Genomic DNA, 22110 nt, shown 5'->3' with positions numbered 1-22110 from the left:
GTTACCCTTTTATCCTTGTACTACAAAGTGCTTTGACATTTCCCAGTTGTCGAGTAACCAAAATATTTGCTATAATACTCAAAATCTCACCATCTCCTTTGAGTAGATTCACTGTAACCATGGCATGAATTTGCTAAGTCCTTTCTAAAAGCAAAGTTAAAAACAGAATGGAATAGGATACTCACAACTGCTCTCGTTTCTCTTTAAAAACTGCTGTGCATAAAATGGTATATACAGCTGGGCTTCCCTGGTGGCACAGTGGTTAAGAACCTGCCTGCCAATGCAGGGGACATGGGTTCGAGCCCTGGTCCAGGAAGATCCCACATGCCGCAGAGCAACTAAGCCCGTGCACCACAACTACTGAGCCTGCGCTCTAGAGCCCGCGTGCCACAACTACTGAGCCCGCGAGCCACAACTACTGAACCTGTGCGCCTAGAGCCCGTGCTCTGCAACAAGAGAAGCCACCACAATGAGAAGCCCGTGCACCGCAACGAAGAGTAGCCCCCGCTCGCCACAACTAGAGAAAGCCCGCGTGCAGCAACGAAGACCGAAAGCAGCCAAAGATAAATAAATAAAAACAAACATTTATTTTAAAAAAAAAGGTATACAGCTAAAAGCAGGAAAACATGATAATGAACGTTCCCTTAATACTATGAACTCATCCAGCTTTGCAACCGTCTCTGAAGTTAGAGTGTCTGGTTTGTAGATAATAATCATCAGATACAATAATCACCGCAGTGGGAGGAAAAGCGACCCTCCCGTCATATTTCAAAACTGTTCCTTGAAGCCACCACCCACTCCTCCCGGATGTGCCCGACAGCCCTGGACAGACATCTCCACCCGCGTTCACCTCCTCCGGTGGGGGGGCTGGGAGTGCCCCGACCCCAAGGCTCATCAGACTCTTCTCGCCTGAACCTCAGGGGAGCTCCCGACAACCCTGGGAGTGCCCCGACCCCAAGGCTCATCAGACTCTTCTCGCCTGAACCTCAGGGGAGCTCCCGACAACCCTGGGAGTGCCCCGACCCCAAGGCTCATCAGACTCTTCTCGCCTGAACCTCAGGGGAGCTCCCGACAACCCTGGGAAAGCCAGGCCCCTGCTTCCGGGCGGCTGTGCAGAGCCCATCAGATTACCGTGCCGGCTAACGACGGGCAGCTCCTCTGCTCAGCTGGCGCCCCTTCCTGCCCGCGCCTCCGACCCACACCTGCGTCCTGCCTGCCCCGCCGCTAGCACAGCCGAGGAACGCGGCGGCCTCCTCCTGCTGAATGTGCCGTGTTTACCGACGGCTGTATCGTTTCACTCCACACAAATTCCACTCACGATCATGTCCTCATCACCAAATGCTTCCAGTGGGTAAACGTGATCGGGCTACACAAGATCTGTGTTACGTTACTGTGGACCCAGCAGACTATTATCAACTTAATAATGAAACGTAAGGAATAAAATCAGTTTCACATAAAAGGACTGTCTGCCCAGCTAACCAACACACAGCTTTTAGTAAAAAGATTTTTAAACTTCTTAGATGGAATACTATTTGCTGTATTTATATGACTCACCTTTTCTGCTTTTAATTTTTTTTCTAGTAAAATAACTTATTTGGAATTATTAAAATCATATTCATGGGTAATATAAATTAATATTGTTTAAAACAGATGTTACCTGGTACTATTTAATCTAGACATAGATTACAAGGAGAAGGGAAGTCGTATTCCTTCCCCTTTAAAATTTTTTCTTCTATTAATAAATATTCTAGGTTACAAAATACTCTGTATTAAAATGAATGACATCCTAATCAATAAAGTGCTTGGTTTTAAGTGTTCTTGCACGTATGTGCGTTTCTGGGCACGTATGACCACACATATAATACATACATCCTCATATAAGACTGTTTTCATTTGACAGCATCTCAATAGTAAAGTACATGCCAGACTGGTGCACATTACAGAAAAAAGAGACGGTTTTCACAAAACTGAATATAAGGCTGACAACATACAAGGAAGAACTGCAGAGGGCAAGGGTAATTCAGTCCAGTCTTCGTGAAATCAAGTGGGAGACAAAGGCCTGCAAACAAGAACCTGCCGGCCTCGGCAGGTGGGGCGCCGGCGTGGCCCAGGGAGCCTGGCGGCAGCGGGGAGACACGCGGCCATCACACCCCGCGAGCGCTCTGCACGTGCCAACCCCACACACCTCGGCTCCTCAGGAGAGAAGAGGCCTCAGGAAGTGGTCCTGAATCGATGCCCTGGGATGGCTGGGTGTGATGACGCCGAATCAGTGACTGCAAGCTATACAACGGGTAAGAAGAAACCCAGGGACTGAAACACAAGCCCTACTTGGGAAAGGGCCGTGGAAACCACGCAGCGGAAAATAAACTGGAAGGTGGCTTATGTCCCCACCGCTCCAGGGTCTCCGCCTGACCTGGGCACCCAGTGGCCCTGACACACCTAACGTCGGGAGCCTGAAAGGCTGGGAGGATCCCAGCCCAGACGCCCTGGCAGAGAACGGATGCTGTAACCACCAGGCTGCGCCCTCACGTGAAAGAAACAATTCCTCTTCCTGTAGAGGCTCCGGTGAAAAAGACAAGATTGAGGTTTCGTCTTAAAAAACAAAAAAACAAACAACAAAAAAACCCTGTCCTTATCTCTGAGAGATACAGACTACATATTTACAGATGAACTAATGTGATATTATATTCAAGTTTCACTTCGAAATAACAATCTGACGGACACTGGCTATGATGAAACAGGACCAGCTGCGCACGGATAATCGTGGAAGTTGAAGGGCAGAAAAATTACGGTTCCTACTTCTGTTTACTGAAAAGGTTAAAAATATGTACCTTTAAAAAATATGAGAAAGCCTTATTAATTATGAGGAAAAACAGAGGGATTGTTAAGAAACATATTTGATGCAGGATTCCACTTAATACTCTTAAAAATACTATGTTTACTGAGTGATTTATACAAATAATCCACTAAGAAAATTTAATAAGAATAAACGATTTAAGGTCGTTAAGCCTATGACTATACAATATAGAAATTTTAATTTAAAATTAGTCCAAAAACTGTTTCTTGATTTATAAACGCACGATGAGTAAAGTAATGCCTTAGCATCATGAGAGAAGGTGCCACGTTGCAGGTCAAGCAGGTAACAGGCTCAGGGCCACTCAGCAGCACCGGGTACCTTTGCCAGAAGATCCCCTGCAGGACTGAACCGGCTCACCTGTGAGTAGGAATTCACGAGGTGGTTCTGGATCTCATCCATCGTGTCCGTCCCGTAAGACACGGTGCCCAGATGCAGCCGCTTAAATACCATCTCGTTCCGCGTGAGGGTTCCTAGGGCAGAAGCAGCAAGGACACCGTCAACTCAGGTGGCCCATCAGGCAGATGGAGGCCGCACCCCACGCGCCCCACGCCCAGGGCTGGACGCGCTCTGCACCCGTGACCATGCTGCTCGGCCACACAAAGCGCCCTCCAGCGTCACCTGCACTATGTTTTCATTTCACTAGTGAGGACCAGAGCGTCCTTCCGGGAACGTCAGGTTCCCCTTTCAGTAACTTTTAGTAACGGCAAGGGTTCTGGGTCTGTGGAGAAGGTCTGGACTCTGTCTTCCAGTTCTGAGTCACTCTCTTTGTAACTACACCCGAGAACGCTGCCTGAGAGACCAGTGCGTCGATCCGTTTCAAATAAGTCTATTTCGAAAAATTAAGTATTTTTCACTGAACAGAAACAACGCATTTAGGCCTCGGCATCCACGCGTGCCGTACGGAGAGGAGGTGAGGAAGGGGAGGCGTTTCCTCTCCAGCTGGGCTCTAGCCTGTGAACCCCGGTGCGGGCCCTCTGCATCTGCCCTGGCGCTGCCCACCAACCCGGGCAGGTCAGTGTTAGGTTTCAGCTTCCAATCAAAAGATACACAACCAAATGCAGTGAAGTAACAGCAACGAACAGAGGGGCAGCAGAGGTAACGCCGTGTATTTCAAAAACTTGGTGAACTTCCATTAAAAGTGGCACCTAAGTTCCCAGTGTTATTTATCTTGTGACCCTGACAGGAGACCCTAAACACTGGGCATCTAGCACTTAGTATGAAAACATACACGCACATACACGCACACAGTCTGGGCTGCTCCGGTTTTACAGACGGAGAGCCACACGGTGTGGTGCAGGGGGAACTCCCTGTGAACTCTGGCAGCCCGTGCTACGAGCTGTGCCCCCCAACCCTGTCCCCGGGATTTCTGCACGTGTTTCAAAGCACAGAGAAGGGTCACCCACGGGCACTGATGTAGTTAAGAGTGTGAATATGAGCCGAGAGCCACGCGGTCACAGTAAAAGTCGGACCTTTTACGTGTCTACGAGACACCACAGTAACTAATTTTTGTTTTCTTTGGCCCACACGATGTTGAAAATATAATACAAGCTGTTTTCATATCTACCTGTGACTCCATGCCCATTACTTAGGACTAGTGTTCAAAGCAAAACAGCTCATTTGACAGGACTCCCCGCAGCACCCAGAGGTTATTTTAAAATAAAGGGAAAATCTATAGTTTACAATTACCATTTAGAGATTGTTTTGGCAAACACTCTCAAAAGAATGTATATAACATATTATCCAGGGTTTCATAAATTTCAAAGAGCAGCTACTGTCAGGGATGCTTGTCAGTTCTACGAATTCTGCCTTTTACAGAATTCTATGTGGCCCCTTTAATAAAGGGTTCCTATGTTTCTTTGATTAACAGAATCAAAATTACATGAGAAGTGCAGTTTAAAGGGGTTTTTCTGGTTATGCCATCCTCATTAAATAAAGAATAACTAACTTAAATACTAGGGTATATTAAATAATGTAGTTAGCAACAATTCAGCCTCCAAGTGAAATAAGGAAGTTCTATAAATGCTTTATTTCAAAGATTTGATATGAAAACAACATTTCTATTATTTACCTATGGTCAAAAGATAATGAAATTTTACATTGATTCCTATTAGAATAAGTATGAAGTTTACCTCTATTACATGCGTTCAAATGGACAGTTCTCTGAGAAATGATCAAATATATTATTTAAATTAAAAATATTTTACGTATCAGATTAATTGACGTAATTGAAGAATTTCATTGAGACTTTTCTTCTCTGATATACCTTGAATGTGAGGCAGTAACTTACGGTGGGGATGGTAAGTAGGCACACATGCGAAACAGTTTATAAACAGGACTGTGGTTAATGACACTTCTTTTAACCTGACTTTTTATTACTAATAACTTAATCTGTGCAGCAAAGTTAAAGAATATTACAACAAACACCTGTACAGCTCCCACCAAGAATGAACTGTTATTTCTCTAGGTTTTTAAAACCACCTCGTACAGGTAAGAAAGACCTTAAATAAAGAGGCCACAGTCCACATGGCCACCATTCTCCAGACACACCAGCAACTCTCACGTTCCCACATGTCTCTAACGAACTTGGAATTCAATCATTCGTTTGGCAAAAACCTCCTTATAAGGCATCACTACATGCTGGGTTTTGGTGGCACCTCACAGAGATACTTTAAACTCTCAAGCCTCAGTGCTTGTCTGCAAACTAGAGAAATTACCACCGGTCCCGCATGGATATGGCGAAGAATAAATAAAGTAAATAAGTAAGCATATAAAGTGCCCGAAACACAAAGGGTGAGGGGAACCTGACGGCGTCCCGGGAAGAGGGGCTGCAGGAAGGCCCCCATGCAGCCGCCCCTGAGGACGGTGAGGACGCAGGGGAGGGACTGGCGGGGGAGCCGGGGGAAAGCGGAGCACGGATGTGCCCGATCCCCAAGATCACGACGCGTGTCGTGCTTCTGGGTTCTGGTTTCGTGCTAGAACCTGGCCGTGCATGAGGGGGACGGGTCCCCGTGCTGGTGACGAGGTGGTGGGGGGGGGGGCGGCTGGCGTGTGCTGAGGTCTGGGTGGGAGTGAAAACTGCCAAGAAAAATAATCACAACATCTAAGCGAATCACACTTACAAAACGTGAATGATCTCGTATTCATCACACCACAACTACAACTTTTGGAAGAAAACTCACGACAGAGATGCTCAGAATGAACCTTCTATCTCACAACGTGAAACCCACCTGAGGAAGCGAGAGCTGTTTGGGAGGAATAACGCTGTGCGTGCCAGCGATTGTGCGCGCGGACTCGGCGCCTGGGGACACGGCGATGCAGGCTACTGCTCGTGTGACGCCCGCGAGGCCCCCCCGGGACACGCCGCCCGGCCTGTCGAGTGGCTGGGCCCGCCGGCTGGAGCATGCCGCACTCTCACCTTGGACATCCACCCCTGAAACCCGGCACGCGCACAGTCAACGGCAGCAGCTGTTTTCACAGTGATCTTCCCTGATTCTCACCGCAGCGCTGCAAGGAACGGCCGGGCTGCGGGGCCGCGTGTGTGCGGCCAGGACCCGGCGGCCGAGCGCAGGGGCCGCTCCTGAGCTGCGTACTTCCTGCAGCGGAGGCCACCAGGGGACACGCCTGGGCTCTGGCTGCATGAAACGCTAGAGGATCGCCATGTAATTATCGTTCCCCAGCTTAAAAAGTAACAGCTAGTAGGGATGTCACTGAAATGATGGCAAAAAGTAAGATAAATGTGCTTTTCCATAAGACACATTCTAGTTAAAAGAACACACGTTACACTTCTTCTCCGCAGTCAACGCTCTTACCAGAGACCTTCTTCCCACTTGCCAACCCGAGAGCGAGCCGTTTCTTTCTGTTTCTCTCTTCCTTCTGAACGATTACAGCTACGCACGGGGGCCGAGGAGGAACAGGAAAAACTTCACAAAGTTTCTGAGATGAAGCTTTTAATCTGATGTTAATATTCACAATATTCCTCTCCTGGAGGAACTGAAAACAAAAGGTTCTCCCGCCGCAGTGAATGACCTGACAGTTACAAACGTGATTATGGGCCAGTTCTGCTCCAGCAGCCAAGGCGTCCCTGCTGCTCTACTGAGCAGGGGAGCTGATTTGCAGTGAAAAACGTGGATTTGGGGGCCTCCCTGTCAACCGCCTGTTTCCTTCCTGGAAACACGTGGAAACGCACCCTGGACACCCCCTTTCTTGTGTGTGTGTGCAAGTGCACACTGACAGCCAGAGTAAAGCAAAATGCGCAGGAAATTTCAACTACAAATTTGAGGGATGCCAGGGACTGGAGGTCAGGAATGTTATCTTCCTTCCCACCTTCTGCATTTGTTGACGGGAGCACCGCACACACACAAGTGGACAGAGCAGCGTCACGCCAGGACCGGCACCGTCACCCCTTCCACAAGGGTCCCCGAGGGCCCCAGCCACTGACCCGTCACAGCTGGAGCCAACCAGAAACATGCCACCTCATCCACGAGCACGTCCGTGTTACAAATAAAAGCTCTTAAAATAAACACAACCTCAATGCCATCACACCAGAAATGACCCTAACCTCAACATCAGACGGGAGGTTGGTCCCGACTCCCAGCTGTCTCGTCTCCTGTGTGTCGGGCTTTTATACTGTGGTTTGAATATGGACCTGGCGAGGTCTCCCAAGCCTCTCTGACCCCCAGCTCTGTCCTCAGAAACTCCCCGAGGGCCTCAGTTCCCCACAGTCTGCACTTAGTGGCTTGTTGGCCCTGGGGCTGATTCACGCGTTCCCTCTAGGCCCGGGATTTGCTGTGACGACGCTGGACAGAGGCTGCAGAGATGGCTCTGGAGCCCACTCTGCACGCGGGGTGGACGGAGGGGGGCGTTCTCTATCAGGAGCACGACATCTCCCCGCCGCCCCCCACGGGCGGTCAGTCCCCAGGCCCGTAAATCCGCCCTGGGTTTAAGGTGGCATGTACCCGAGTCAGATCCCCAGAGGTCACTGAAGACAAAAACCTGACACTCCCGAATGCTGCATCCACATGAGTGACAGGTATTTTCCACAGCCAGAGGCACGTGGTTAGTCACTCCATTCACAGACGACTTCTAGGCGGGGAAGCTGGGGCTGTAGAGTGACTGCTGTTTTAACACCTTGATTAGCTGTACTGCAAGTGCTAAGGCTCCAGCTTCGACTGTGCTGCTTCACCTGGCCTGTTACTTACTACCAGTCGGAGAAATCGCGAGAGTAATGCCACGTACGGACAAAGATCCCCTGGAAACAGGGCAGGCCGGAGAGCCACCACAGATACATGCAAGCAGACACTAACATACTGAATATATTGTTGCATTTACACATATAGTTTAAAATAACTTAAAAGGTAACAAGCCCAGGTTTGAACTATTGCTTTTTCCTTCTGGGTTATGTTTATAAAGCTTTCTGTTTGGGTAGATACCTGACAGTCCTTTCTTCAGTTGCTTAATGGAGTTGGGGAGAATGCAATAGAAAACAAATTCAGAATAGCTTCTGAAAACTGAGCAAGTTAAAAAGATGACATTTTAGTGCTTACATTTATGTGTCTGATCCATGTGGAGCTAATTTTTGTACATGGTGTGTGGATACGCAGTTTTCCCAGCACCGTTTGTTGAAAGGACTACTCTTTCTCCATTGAGTATCCTGGCACTCTGCTGAAAACCAACTGACCGTAAGTGTTAGATCTTCTCCCGGACTCTCACTTCTGTCCCCTCGGCCCTGACACCGACCCTCCCAGCAGCACCATGGCGTCTAGGTCGCTGTAGCTCTGTACACATTTTGAAGTGAGGAACTGGTGAGTCCTCCAACTTTGCTCCTTTTCCAAGACTGTTTCAGCTACACTGGGTCCCTTATGTTTCCGTATGAATTTTAAGATCACCTTGTCAATTTCTGCAAAGAAGGCAGCTGGGATTTTAATAGGGATTGTGTAGAATCTGCAGATCAAGTTGGGAAATACTGTTTCCATTTTAATACTATGAAGTACTGATTTTATCTTTTGGTGCTACTGTCAGTGGAATTGTTTTTTTAATTCTCTTTCTGGATAGTTCATTGCTAGTGTATAGAAATAAAATTCTTTTGTGTATGTTGATCTTGCATCTTAAGCCTTACGAAACTCATTTATTGGTTCTAACAGATTTTTAGGGGATTCCTTAGGATTGTCTACACGAAGACCCTGTCACACACAAATAGATAGTTTTACTCTCCTTCACAGTATGGATGTCTTTTTCTTTTTCTTGCCTAACTGCCTTGGCTGGAACCTTGAATGTTCACGGCAGTGTCACTCATCACAGACAAGAAAACAGAAACAACTCTCTAATGTCCATCAACTGATAAATGGATAAATAAAATGTGTATCTGTGCAACAGAATGTTACTCTGGAATGAAAAGGAAGCAATTACTGACACAGGCTACAACACGGATGAACCTTGAAAATGTTATGCTGAGCGAAAGAAGCTGGTCAGAAAAGGCCACATGTTGTATGGTTCCATTTTTGTGAAATGTCCAGAACAGGCAGATCTATTGACGTAGAAAGGAAATTAGGGGTTACTAGGGCTGGGAGGCGGGGAAGGGGAAGATGGGGATGACGGCCGACGTGGACCAGGCGGGGGTGTGCAGAGACCAGACACTGGAAACTCAGATGGTCGTGAAGGCTGCTCAGAAGCTACACCGAACGCTAAGGGCGACACAGCCTGACCTCTGTCACTTGAACCCAACACTGTGTAGTGATGACTGTGGCATCTTCCAAAGTTTCTAAGTGGCTAATAAATCATGTTTTCAATGGCTTAGAACTGATACATTTGAACAAATGACTAGCACTCCTCATCAAATAAGTAATAAAATATTAGTTATTTTGCCACCTGAGTAAATGTACTCACATCCTGTTGGGTTGAAGAAACTGGAATATTTACGCAGACAGTCCTTCATGTGTCACATGTCATTACTTAATATATTAAGATGCATCATCAAAATATTTTTAAAATTTCAGTGGTGTTTTGACTCTGCAGCTGACTCTGTAAAGTGCTGAGCGGGAAGGTCAGTGCTAGTCTCGGGCTTTCTGTGCCCTCTTGACAGCAGGTAAGTATAAGAGTCTACTGGTTACTAAAGAGTCAGCAATGCAAAATGATTTTTCAAGTCTTATCTTAAATGTTTTCATGATTCCAGCCAGTTGATAGTTTCTACAATTTTTGTCATCTTAATACAACTAAAGTTAAGATGTCCCAAATCTGAAACGTGGAAAAGGGCAGGGACTGAGCGAGGTGGGCAGTGGCCTCACAGTGACCTGGTCATCGTGGCAGCTCTGTGGACAGAAAACATGACTAAAGGTTTGTTTGTGATTCCTGGAAAAAAAAAAAAAAAAGCTGTAGCTCTTTAACAAAGCAGTTTTTTGGACTACAATGAGCTAAGCAGGCAAAAAGAAAATTAGTTTCCAAAGAAAAAGTCCCGCAGGCACCATTCTCCGGGTGGCGACAGATGGGATTCACAGTCACGCAGAGGAGGCGTCGGAGAAGCAGACGCAAAACTTTCTGGTCAAACCTTCCTGGGCTGTGATCTGGCCTCAGACCAATACTCTGCAGGCCGCAGAGGAGCGGCTGCGGGACACTGGCCCACCTGCACCGGGCAGGTCTTTCTGCAAAGATTCTGGTCAAGCAAAGTGACAAGGACACGGGGTCAATGGCTGTATTGAAACATGGTTACTTAGACCTTATGGCGCAGGAATGGAAACAAAACTTCTAAAAAGTGATGACTAATTTACCAGACTGCAGAGTACGCATCCGTTTAAAAATTATTCGACATTCTTTGAGGCGGAGTCACACATTCTCTTTGCTGTATGTGAGGCTTTCTCAAAAGACCATGAGCCCTGCACTGCTGGCATCTGTATGTGTGTGCTATCTCGACTGGCCCAACACCCCAAACGCCAGTCTCCCTCACATCCAGGCACCTGCGTCAGCAAACAGCTGCCTCGGTGAGACTGTGCATGCCCGTCATAACTGAGGCCCCAGTCGTGGTCACCAGGCAGGAGAGGCCGCAGTGGTCCTCCGGTCGAAGGACACCAGCACACGCTCCGCTGCGTGTGTGCGCACTGACTGGCACACACGTGCTCTGGTGCCCTTGGAAACTATGGAAACAGCGCTTCCCCACCACGATGATGCCGTCCTATGAAACTCACACGTGATTCGAGTCTAAACAACGTGGCGTGTTGGGTAACGGATGCTATGATTAAAATGCGTCCGAAAACCTGTTGTTTCAGTGGGTGTTTCAGGCATGGCTTTGTCCTACACGAAGATAAAAACTAACACAGGAATTAATGTATTGCTTTAAGAGGCTGCACCTGAGTCAAGTTTTAAAATTTATGAACCCTCGGCAGCACTGTCCTCAAACAATGGCACTGTCGGGGTAGCCAGGGAGGAGGCGGAGGCCCTCCCAGCGGGTTCCGTGCCAACGATCCGTCCTCCGGTTTCAGCATCGTTGGCGCGTCGAGCGCGTGACGCCTAGTATTTCTGGTCAGTGTCAATGCGCTCTGCATCCTGGCAGCTAACAGATGTCTACTCTTGTCGAATGAATTACTTTATGTTTCACGCACTGGTGGCCGCAGATGTGTCACTATAGCAACATCATTAATTTCAGATCTTACCGGAAACGTGCACTCCAATCAAACCTAATTATAGCACATCGCTTTCTTGTCCACGAGAAGGAAACGAGAATGCAATTACTGGGATACTTCATTTTCTATTCTGCTGTGGCAAATAAGAGACACCGTGATGGACGCTTCTCGTCAGAAAGCTTATTGATGAAGCACAAACCCAATTTACAGCCGCACGAAGGATCACCTCACAGTTTCGGGAGCCACGTAAGACTCCTGACAACAGCTCATTCCTAACCTTCTCGGCTGACGCTTGGGCCACTGAGATGTTTGCAAACTGCCTTCCTCCCCTGCCTCTGACACCGACAGGAGGTGCTCCACAGATGGCGTTCATCTTGGGATTACTGAGAAGGGCCTGAAAAAAATTCTAGACCAAAAAATTCAAAAAAACCTCTGCACGGCTTCAACATCAGGAACAGATGACTTCTAGCATAAAAAGGCCTTTTAGAAAATGAAATGCAAAATATTTTCTCTAATATATTTTATATAATTTTCCTGTGATTTTTAAAAAAATCTCAGGAACCAAGATTATTTATTAATAAGCTAAACCCTTAAGAAGCGATGTTCTTGCCTTTTAAAAGTAGCAGAGTGAAACGTGGGAAAAATGAGACTTTGTCTTTATGACCCTGGGCAAAAACCACTTATCCTTACCCTGAATGTAACTCCAATTCAACAAAGAAAAATGGAGGAGCTACAGACAATAAACCCATTATTGTTTAAAATGCAAAATAAAAGTTAGCCTTTTAAGGACAAATAATGTCACAAAATCTTTACTTACTGATATCAAACAGCCAGAGACACAGAGCCTTGAGTTTACTGTGTGTTCTCAGGCATGTGCTTTCTGTTTGTAAATTAAGACGAAATAATAGGTCAATATCATTCTAGGACCATTACATGCAGATTTAAAATGGCCTCAAGAGGACTTCTGGTCCAGAGCAGACCTGCTTCCCCCCTGATAAGGACGACCAGAAGCTCAGGAATGGTGCAGGAGGTGCCCTCAGGAGGCCTCTGGAAGGTGGTAGGAAAGGCGGCTGGTGGGGCCCAGGCCTGAGGATGAGCCCAGAGCTGTGTCCGGCCTCCCTGCCCCCAACCCTTCCCCCGCTCAGCGTTTCCCCGCGGCGCCCGTCCACGTGGAGTTAAACGCCTGCACTCCGTGTCACTGCTGTGTGCTCTTGCAAGAACATGCCACAGTGCGCCGTTGTCCTGGTGGTGACTTTCTCTGTGTCACATCCGGACCGTGTGTTCTTGTGGCCAGGACATCGCTGTGAACATCCTGGTACATCCTGGTACACCTCCAGATGCTTCTTTAGGGAACAGACACTGGGCCGAAATGCCCAAGACCCGCTTTACAAGGCAGTGAGCCACGTGCCGCTCCCACCAACAGTGAGTAGGACTTCCCCATTCGTCCTGTACTTGCAGACACGTCAGATTTTTAATGCGGGAGGAATGACACCTTCATTGCAGTAAGGTGTCCTACTCACGAGAACAGGGTGTCCACCCATTTAATCAGGTCTCGGTAAAAGGTTTTTCAAAATTTAAAAACATCCGCATGGTTCTTACCCATTTTTTGTTAAAATTTATTTTTAATTACTTTATACTTTTTTGTTGCTATTCTACTTGGCATTTCTAGAATTAAGCGTCCCAATTGTTGCTGGTATAGAGAAATGCAGTTTAATTTTGATATTGAGTTGATACATGTGATTGAACTCTCTTACAATTCTAGAAATTTTCCTGATGGTTCTTTTTGGTTTCTATGTAAAAAAATCACTGAATTTGTTTCCTTTGGGGACAGTTCGGCCGGTTGAATTGGACTTTGCTCTCATCTTGGTGGCTCCTGGTTTCTGACCGCATGTATCAATACAGGCCAGGCTGCCTGGTGCTGTAGGCCAGGGGCTCGGGGCGGCCCTCTCCTGATGATGGGCAGCCTCATGACTCCCTGAATCTCGCTGCAGATCCTTGTTGGCTATGAATTTAGTGTTTCCCCAGGACTCTGTTCTGGAGACATTTTCTTACATTTCTGTAGGATCTCTGCAGGAGCCATCTTGAGTTTGGGTTTGCTGTGCTCCTGTTTCTCCATCAAACGAATTCCAATTTCTGGATCATCTAATGGCACTTTTGCTTGATTTCTAGTATCGTTAAAGATTTATCCTTTAAAGTTTTTCCCATCCGTGCAGTGAGTTGGGAAGGCGTTTTCTCTGTCTACCTTCTTGACCCTGAGGCCCTCAAGTTGTTATTTCTGAGTTATTTTGACTTATGGAGCATTATCTTACGGGTCAATTCCTCAATGTCCCACCAAGACAAGTCCTAATGAAAACCAAATACGATCCAACAACTGGATTTTGACTGAACTGTAGTAAACTTACAAATTCCTTATGAAGGCTGGCAGCTATAGAATACTGAATTTTCACATTCGGGACACGGTACATCTCTCCACTGATGTCAGTCTCTTACGTTTCTCTGTCAGGTCTGGTCACTTTCTTCATACGTGCCCTTATGTTCCCCAAGTTTATGTCCACACGTTTTACATGTACTTGAGCTATCGTGAACGGGATCTTTCTTCTTCAGTCTATTCTACACATAAGGGAGCTATTTTTATTGCTATTGTTATTTTAATTTGTCAGCTGCCACTTTACTGATTTCTTATTTTTAGCAGTTCATTTCCTTGGCTGATCATTGTATCTGTAAATATCTGTTTCTTCTTCTGGTTGTGGATCTTCTATTTCCTGTCTCACAGCAGTGGCTGGAGTAATAAATGTGAAATCAAAGCATGGTACAGATTAGTCTTTCTTCTTCCTGACTATAGTGAGGACTTTTCTAATATTTTATTAAAAATAAAGTTTTTAATTTTATTCAAGACATATTTCCTTTATCGTTTATATAAATATTCTTTTATTTCTGGTTCACTAAGAATTACTAGGAATTTACACCACGAATCAACAAATCAGAATGAGATTTTAACCCTTAGATACAGCTCTTGTTATAGTTCTGGATTCAATTTGTCTTTTACTTAGTATGTTATGGATTGACAAGAATTCTCTGATGAAAGAAAGAAAAAAATGAAATAAGGACAAAGAGAATTTGGAGCATGCAACCTTAGGGTGGGATAAATCATTTGTGGTTCAGCTCTTTAGGAGAATGTCACTGTTAAAATACCAAATTCACATATCTTATTGTTATTTTCTTCTAATAGCTCATAACTATCATTCTATAATAAACAAGCTCTTTTTGCTCTTAAGAAGCCAATAGAGAGGTGTAATACAGGTAGTTAAATAAAACAAAAACACAACTGTAAGGCTGTAGAAAGTTCAAAATATAGAAATATGTCTTTTAAATCTCTAAGAATGTCACATTTTGCTAATTCTGATGATACTCTTATGTTAGAAGATGAAGATTCGCTGGAGGCCAGTTTCAAGGGCTGAGTCTGGGGAGTTTCTTTTATTTAATTTAATTAATTTATTTTTGGGTCTTCGTTGCTGCGCACAGGCTTTCTCTAGTTGCAGCAAGCAGGGGCTACTCTTCGTTGCGATGTGGGGGCTTCTCATTGCGGTGGCTTCTCTTGTTGCAGAGCACGGGCTCTAGGCGTGCAGGCTTCAGTAGTTGTGGCTCACAGGCTCAGTAGTTGTGGCTCGTGGGCTCTAGAGTGCAGGCTCAGTAATTGTGGCACATGGGCTTAGTTGCTCCGCGGCGTGTGGGATCTTCCCAGACCAGGGCTCGAACCCGTGTCCCCTGCATTGGCAGGCAAATTCCTATCCACTGTGCCACCAGGGAAGTCCCGAGTCTGGGGAATTCTAACCGTGAATTCAATACTCTGTTTCTTACACCCATGCAGGCGCATGCACATACATACACACACACACACACACACCATAAATGAGTGTGGGCACAGACACGCCAGGATCCCCCCCGCCACTAGATGCCTCCAGAGGTGAACGCGCAGAGAGCTGTACCTGTCTTGTCGGTCAGCAGGTACACCAGGCGCCCCAGCTCCTCCGGGATGGTGCTGGTCCGGACCACTGTGCCGGGAATATTCTCATCTTTCATAATCATCCACCCGTAGGCGGCTTTGCCCATGTCCAGGTTCACACGCAAACTGCCAAAGAAAACCCATCACAGTCATTAGCGTGATCCAACACCTCACGTCCAGGTTTTCCATATAAATTTATCTACTTAAATGCACTGTCTTTAATTCATATGGAATAAATAGATCATATTGGATGTTAGACTGTAAGATAAATGAACGTGTTGACATTTGAGTCAACAGGCCTCTTTTCAGCCCAGAGCGTGTTTGCAGGTGCCGGAGAAGCAGGTGCTCCTACTCGGCCCTCCAGCCCGGTTTGCAACGGCAGCAGGACCTGGGAAGGGCGGACACAGCGAACCTCCCCATCCAGGCTCAAAGGGGAGAGCGCCACGTGGAAGGAACTCGCCGGCCTTACTGGGAATCAACATCTGAAACGGGTCTGGATATCTGGCCTGTCATTTTATAAAAACAAAGAAGCGTCCTCAGCGTGATGAGTGCCCTGCGGGAGGGGAACAGGCTCCGGGGGGAGGACCGGGCGGGCGGAAGGCCCTCTGAGTGCGCGAGCCCCTGGGCCAGGCCCTGAGACCAGAGGACCAGAAAGGCTGAGAGCGGGGGGCGGGGCCAGCCCGCCTCGCGGAGCCTGGACTTCAGGGTCAGAGCCACGACCCCCGAGCAGGCTGAGCCACGGCCCGAATTACGCTCTACGGTGGACCGTCCTGCACCCGCCCGGCATGCGCCGTTCTGCTGGGGAGACTGATGTCCACGGCACCAGCACCTGTAAGCTGCCCTCCGACACGATGCTGACCGTCTCCTTCCACCGACCAAGAGCCGCTGTGGCCCACCCGTGCCGGGTGTACACACTGATGTTATGTAATTTGATGAAATGGGATTATTAACCGAAATCAAGAGATCTGTTTTTCCACTTCAGTGAAATGGAATGGCTTTGAAAGACTGGATAGTGATGAATTGTTCTAAAAAAAACATTTTTAATAAGGTGTGGGTGAGACAAAAAACAAGGAACTTAAATCTTCGGGAAGATTCTCACCAGACAGATCTGTAAAATCGTTCTCCCTCCACCGTAAGGAAATCCAAAGGGGAAATTATAAACCGTGCACTCTGAATACCTCTTTGTATGAGGAAAACAACGTAGATTTTCAAAACATACTAAAAAAAAGGGCCAGAGCTCTACATTAAGAGACTGGTGAATGAACATACATTTCTGTGAATTAATGTAAAACGTAATGTAAACACATATGTGTATGATTCGTAGGGATTCGTTTTTCTCGTTGACCCGTTCTTAAGCAGCCCCGTTGTGCAGGGCGCGGGCAGGCGGTCCAGGAGGGGGGCCTGCAGGACACCGGCGGAGGCGCTCCGCCCGGGGGCTGTGCTCTGCCCCGTGCAGGGTCCACTGCCCCCTGGCCTCAGCACCCCTGGCACAAGCGTTCTGCGGCGCGCGTGGAGCCATCCAGCCCGCGAGCGGCGTTCCCCGCCAGCCTGCATCCAGGGTCGTGCCGCGCGCGTCTGTCCCCCTCGCGTCTCCCCACGCACCCCCATCGCCTTCGACGTCTACGTGTTACTCTCTGACCCAACTTTTCCCCGTGATTCTTTCTCCAAAGCCCAAATTCCACATACACAAACTCGCCACGTCTGAAACCTGTCCCCTGGACACCCTCGCGATACCGCCATCTCCCACGGGGGGCAGACGGTGTTCTGTGGACAGTCCATCGGGGGCCCGTGTGGGGCTCCAGACTGCTCACCCCTATTCTGCTTCCAACCAGCAAGGGCCTGAATAAAAGCCCTCTTTCCTTTGATGCCTCTACCACACACCATCATCTTCGTGGATAACCACAAAGGTATTCTAAATACGAGTTCAGAATATTTAGGATATTAGAGAACTGCGAAACAAAACAAAAGAGCTTGAGAACAGCAAACATTAGTGAGGATGTGGGGAAACAAGTATTTTAATGAACTGCAAGTAGAAGTGTCATCAGCGGAGCCACTTAGAGAGGACCTGGCAGCACGCAGTGAAACGAAGACTGGCCAGAGTGTCACCGGCCGCGCCTCTTCCAGCCATCGGCCCACCAGGAGAAGCCCCGACGTGCGCCCAGCAGCACGTACTAGGATGCCGTCCGTGCGGCACTGATCGTGAAAACATCCAAGCCGCCCAGCAACAGTATAGTTAAAATTGGGGCAATAGCAAACCAAGGCACAAAGACACTTAATACAATCACATTTATACATTTTTAAAAAATACACAAAACTTTATAACGTTCACGGGTCCCACCATATGCACCAAGGCCATAGAAACACGAACAGAAAGGACCCACCCCAATTTCAGGAGAAAAATCACCTCTGGGGAAGGCAGGAGCAGAGAGAGGGAAGGTCCATGACTTTATGACACCTACCTTCTTAAAAAGAAAAAGGATCTGAACAAAGACTGAACATGTTAAATCTATGAGAAACACAAGGGCAGCTGTCACTAGACTCTGGACCTTTTACTTACCTTAGAAATTTCATAATTTACAATTGTATAATAAGATTGCAACTTAAAACAAATGGTGGTCCATCCTACCTTGGACAGTTTTGTTGCAATCCTGCCTGAAAGCACAGGACTGGAATAGAGTCCTTGCAAGCCTGGAATTCTAAAGAGCCCCCCGTAAGGACACGCACTAAGAACGTACCACTGCGGGGAGGGCCGCTTGCTAGCTGTTCCCAGAGCAGCTCTCTCCATATACCAGGTGTGTCAAAAATGTTCAGCTGTGTCTCATTTTTTTTACACAGAATATTTTTATTTACAAGATTTTTATTTCATTTGATTAAAAGAATGCACAAGCGTGAAATGCAAAATATAAGTGTGGCAAAGAGAGTGAAATTTGGCTAACGAAAGCCAGAAAATCAAAGATATCCAGGGGTGTGCAGGCAGGCAGGCAGACACCCAGGGGAGTGGAACAATACTGCACTGAGATGACAGGGGCCGGCACGGGGAAATGTGCCACGGCTCAAGCTAACGCTGAGATACCCCCAGGAAGAAGCCAGCACAGAAGCAGCCCACGAACCAGGAAGGGCTCCCAGGGTTTCAGCGAGAAGAAGAACCACCAACAAATGAGAGGCCCCTTAGCAACGGTGAAAACAGGGCCTAGATTTAGAGGTAAGAAAATTTCATCTGTTCAAGAGGCTAGGATTTGGAGAGCCAGTAAAGAAAGTATCAAATCACAGAAAGGAACCAAGAGTCTGGCACAGGGTGTGGGCGTCACTGTCCCTCACGGCAGGACGCTCATCGTGGGCGGCGGCCACGTTTACGGCAGGTAGGACACGAAACGTGGCTGGGTGAGCGGCGGCCCTTCCGCACGCCTCCGAGGCAGACTGGTGAAGCCCTTCAGTCAGCAAGGAGTCACTCAGCCCCAGACCATCACCAGGGAGAACAGGACAGAGGAATTGTACCTTTGTACATAACCAGCCGGGCCTCGTTCGTCCTCATTAACGATCAGACCTCAGACCCCTCAGATATGCTTCAAGTTCTACCAGGAAGTCTGCGCCTGACGTAATCCTATCAGGAAAGCAGCCAATAGGACGGACCAACTCCACGTGGTGAAGCTGCTTGTATCCAATCCTGTGACCTGCCTATTAATAAACGCACACTTGGAAAGTGATCTTAAGGAGTCAGTCGGTGAAGAAAGTCTGTAGGTAAGTCAAAGAAATTAAAATAAAATAATCACAATTTACTTGTCCATAACTTTCACATCTTACAAATTATAATACCTGTACTGGTCAGAAAGAAAATCTTTAACTGACAGCAACACAGACCTTGTAAAGCAGCCCCTCGCTACCTCTTGGCTCTTCCTAATCCTGCTAGGAGGGTGAGGACACGGCCTGCACAAGATGACCTGCGGGGAGAGCACCGCAGTCCCCAGGCCTCCCCTGCCCCAGGAGCACTGGTCCAGGAGGTGCCATCGCCTGCACACAGCACCTGGCTTGTGTGAGCCCCAGGGGTCTCCCATCAGCTGTGGGGAGGCGCCCAGAGGGGTGGCCAGCCAGGAGGAAAGGCTGGCAAAGTACTGGGGAGTGTCCTGCCAACAGGTACTAAGTAGCGGCCGCCCAGGAAGAGTTCAGAGTGTGAGGAAGGTTGGAAGAAGAAAAAGAAGGATTTTACAGGACTTCTCTGGTGGCGCAGTGGTTAAGAATCCGCCTGCCAATGCAGAGGACACGGGTTCGAGCCCTGGTCTGGGAAGATCCCACATGTCGCGGAGCAACTAAGCCTGTGCACCACAACTACTGAGCCTGTGCTCTAGAGCCCGCGAGCCACAACTACTGAGCCCACGAGCCACAACTACTGAAGTCCACATGCCTAGAGCCTGTGCTCCGCAACAAGAGAAGCCACTGCAAGGAGAAGCCCGTGCACCGCAACGAAGAGTAGCCCCCACTCGCTGCAACCAGAGAAGGCCTATGCACGGCAAAGAAGACCCAACGCAGCCAAAAATTAAAAAAAAAAAAAAATAATAAAATAAATTAAAAAAAAAAAAAGAAGGATTTTACAGGGACTTATCTGTGATTTGGGTGTGGTCATAAGACAGAGTCTCCAGGAGTCAGGAAATAAAGTGAGAGTCAGAGTCACTTGGTAACACGCAGGCCAGATGGCCAACGAACGAGCAGGAGCCTGGTGGGCACAGAGCAGGGGCAGGGCCTGGGCGGGGCACGTGACCCCTGTGAAGACGGCCCAGCTGGCTCCTTGGAGCAGACGTCTACAATCGGGAAGACAGGGCTCTTCTCTGTGTGCTGTGTTCTCCTTGCAGCTTTTGGTCGAATTACTTTTGAAGACATCAGCCTGCCTCAGGGATCGCAAGGCAAGTGGGTTCCTATCTGCAGCCGGCCAGGCCTTTCTCAAGAGCCTGCAGCCTGCACTGGGCATGGGGCTGAGCGGAAACCAAGGGAGCATCTCTCAGGTTCCTCCAGGTCGTGCTCCTGAGATCCTGGGCCAGAGAGGGCTTACTAACACAACCACTATTGTACAGAATCGTAAGACTATAATACTTCATGAAATACTACATCACAAATCAATACCACTGGAATAGTTTAGGTTGACTACAAACCTAAATCCCCTCAAAGAATGTACAAAGCAGTAGTTACTAGTGAAAAAGGGAATGGAGATAACCTTCACGTTCAGAAAAATAAAGCAGAACTACTGCAGAACGCAAGTTCATGGTTTACAAGTGAAAAACTATTAAGGAAAAATACCTTCAACTAGGACAATAATACCATATAGGTAGGAAGTAAAGCTTGTTTACTCTGATTCACACTGTACATCTTGATCAAATGTTAGTACAATAATTTGCTTTTTAATGCAAAAAATTTCTAGAAGCTCAAACTTCAAACACCAAGTTGACAGAGTAATTATCACCATATTTAACTTACTTCTTAGTAATGTTCTAATTTTATGGAATTTTAAAACCCAGACCTCTATTCGACTAGTACTTTATAGTAACATGATTTGTGAACAAAAAATTATGTTAAGCCTACTATTTTGAGTATTACAGTAATAGATTATAAGGTAATAGATACCATATATATATTTAAGCTAAATTATGTTGCTAATTTAGCAACTGTGAAATTATCTAGAGACCTATTCCAAATAAGTGCAAAAGTCATTGCAATTTTAGATGGTCAGCTGAACCAGAGGCAGTTGTGACCTTTACTGTTATAAAATAAGAAGAATGAAGTAAACCATCTTCATGGGCCAGGGTGTTCAGGGGTGTCACCGAGAGGAACATGTATGAACCTGCTTTACACTACAGGAAGAAAGCACAAGGTTAATTTTAGAACATAAGATCATCTTAATGGTGGCACTTTCTTTTCCAAATAGTCTCATCTTACAGCTACAAAAGTGTCTGAGGAGGTAACCTGGACCCTGAATAAGTGAGGTGTACTTTGCTAAAACATGCAGTGCGACCCCATTGGCGCCCCATGAGGCCTGCTACATTTCAACTTAATTTGTTACAATTAAACCGCAGCATTTATCAGAACCTGGTGAAACAGCCCCAGCTCACACCAGGCTCCGCTGGGAGTGAATCTACCTGAAATAATTCACACCCATTCCTCTGAAGTGAGACTTATTTTTAGATCCTAATCTGAGCAAAAGAAAAGTCATTTAAATGACAAGTTTTATCTAAAGTAATCAAAACCTCTTCCTGTAACTTGTCATTTAAAGGAAAAAGCACAGATGCTATTTTATCTGAATTTCCCCCCCAAATTTTTCGTTGTGTGATTCTTTAGAATTTTCATGAAGCACCGCGGATGGCAAGGGATGGTTCCAAAATGTTTTCACTAGGTGAATTCACCCATGGCCACGCACCGGGAAGGTAATATTCTGTTACTGGTTTGAACCTTTCTCCCGGGCTTCAGACTGTATATTCTATTGCCTACAGGGTATCTGACCTTAGATTTATCACAAACACCTTTAAATGAATATATACACGATGGAGGCTAGTTTTCCCACTTCCTCCCCGTCCTGTGCCAAACAAAATAAGAACAAATTTATTCTTGCTCAAGGAGGAGGAGACGCTTCTCCCACCAATGAATGGTGTGATCTACCC

General features: G+C 47.0%; 1 protein-coding gene across 17 annotated transcripts in view; it reads right to left on the bottom strand.

Annotated features, from left to right (window-relative positions):
• ATP9B (ATPase phospholipid transporting 9B (putative)) overlaps positions 1–22110 on the bottom strand; it is a 258697-nt gene that overhangs the window by 44121 nt on the left and 192466 nt on the right. For all 17 annotated transcript variants that reach the window (XM_059895083.1, XM_059895079.1, XM_059895076.1 and 14 more), the window contains 2 exons: positions 15453–15595; positions 3215–3327 (listed from right to left, as the gene is read on the bottom strand). In XM_059895083.1, coding sequence (XP_059751066.1) covers positions 3215–3327; positions 15453–15595 — 256 coding nt within the window. The remainder of the gene's footprint in view (positions 1–3214; positions 3328–15452; positions 15596–22110) is intronic.

The sequence above is a fragment of the Balaenoptera ricei genome, chromosome 14 (genome assembly GCF_028023285.1).
Source record: "Balaenoptera ricei isolate mBalRic1 chromosome 14, mBalRic1.hap2, whole genome shotgun sequence".
NCBI lineage: Eukaryota > Metazoa > Chordata > Mammalia > Artiodactyla > Balaenopteridae > Balaenoptera > Balaenoptera ricei.
This window is presented reverse-complemented; position numbering and strand designations above follow the sequence as displayed.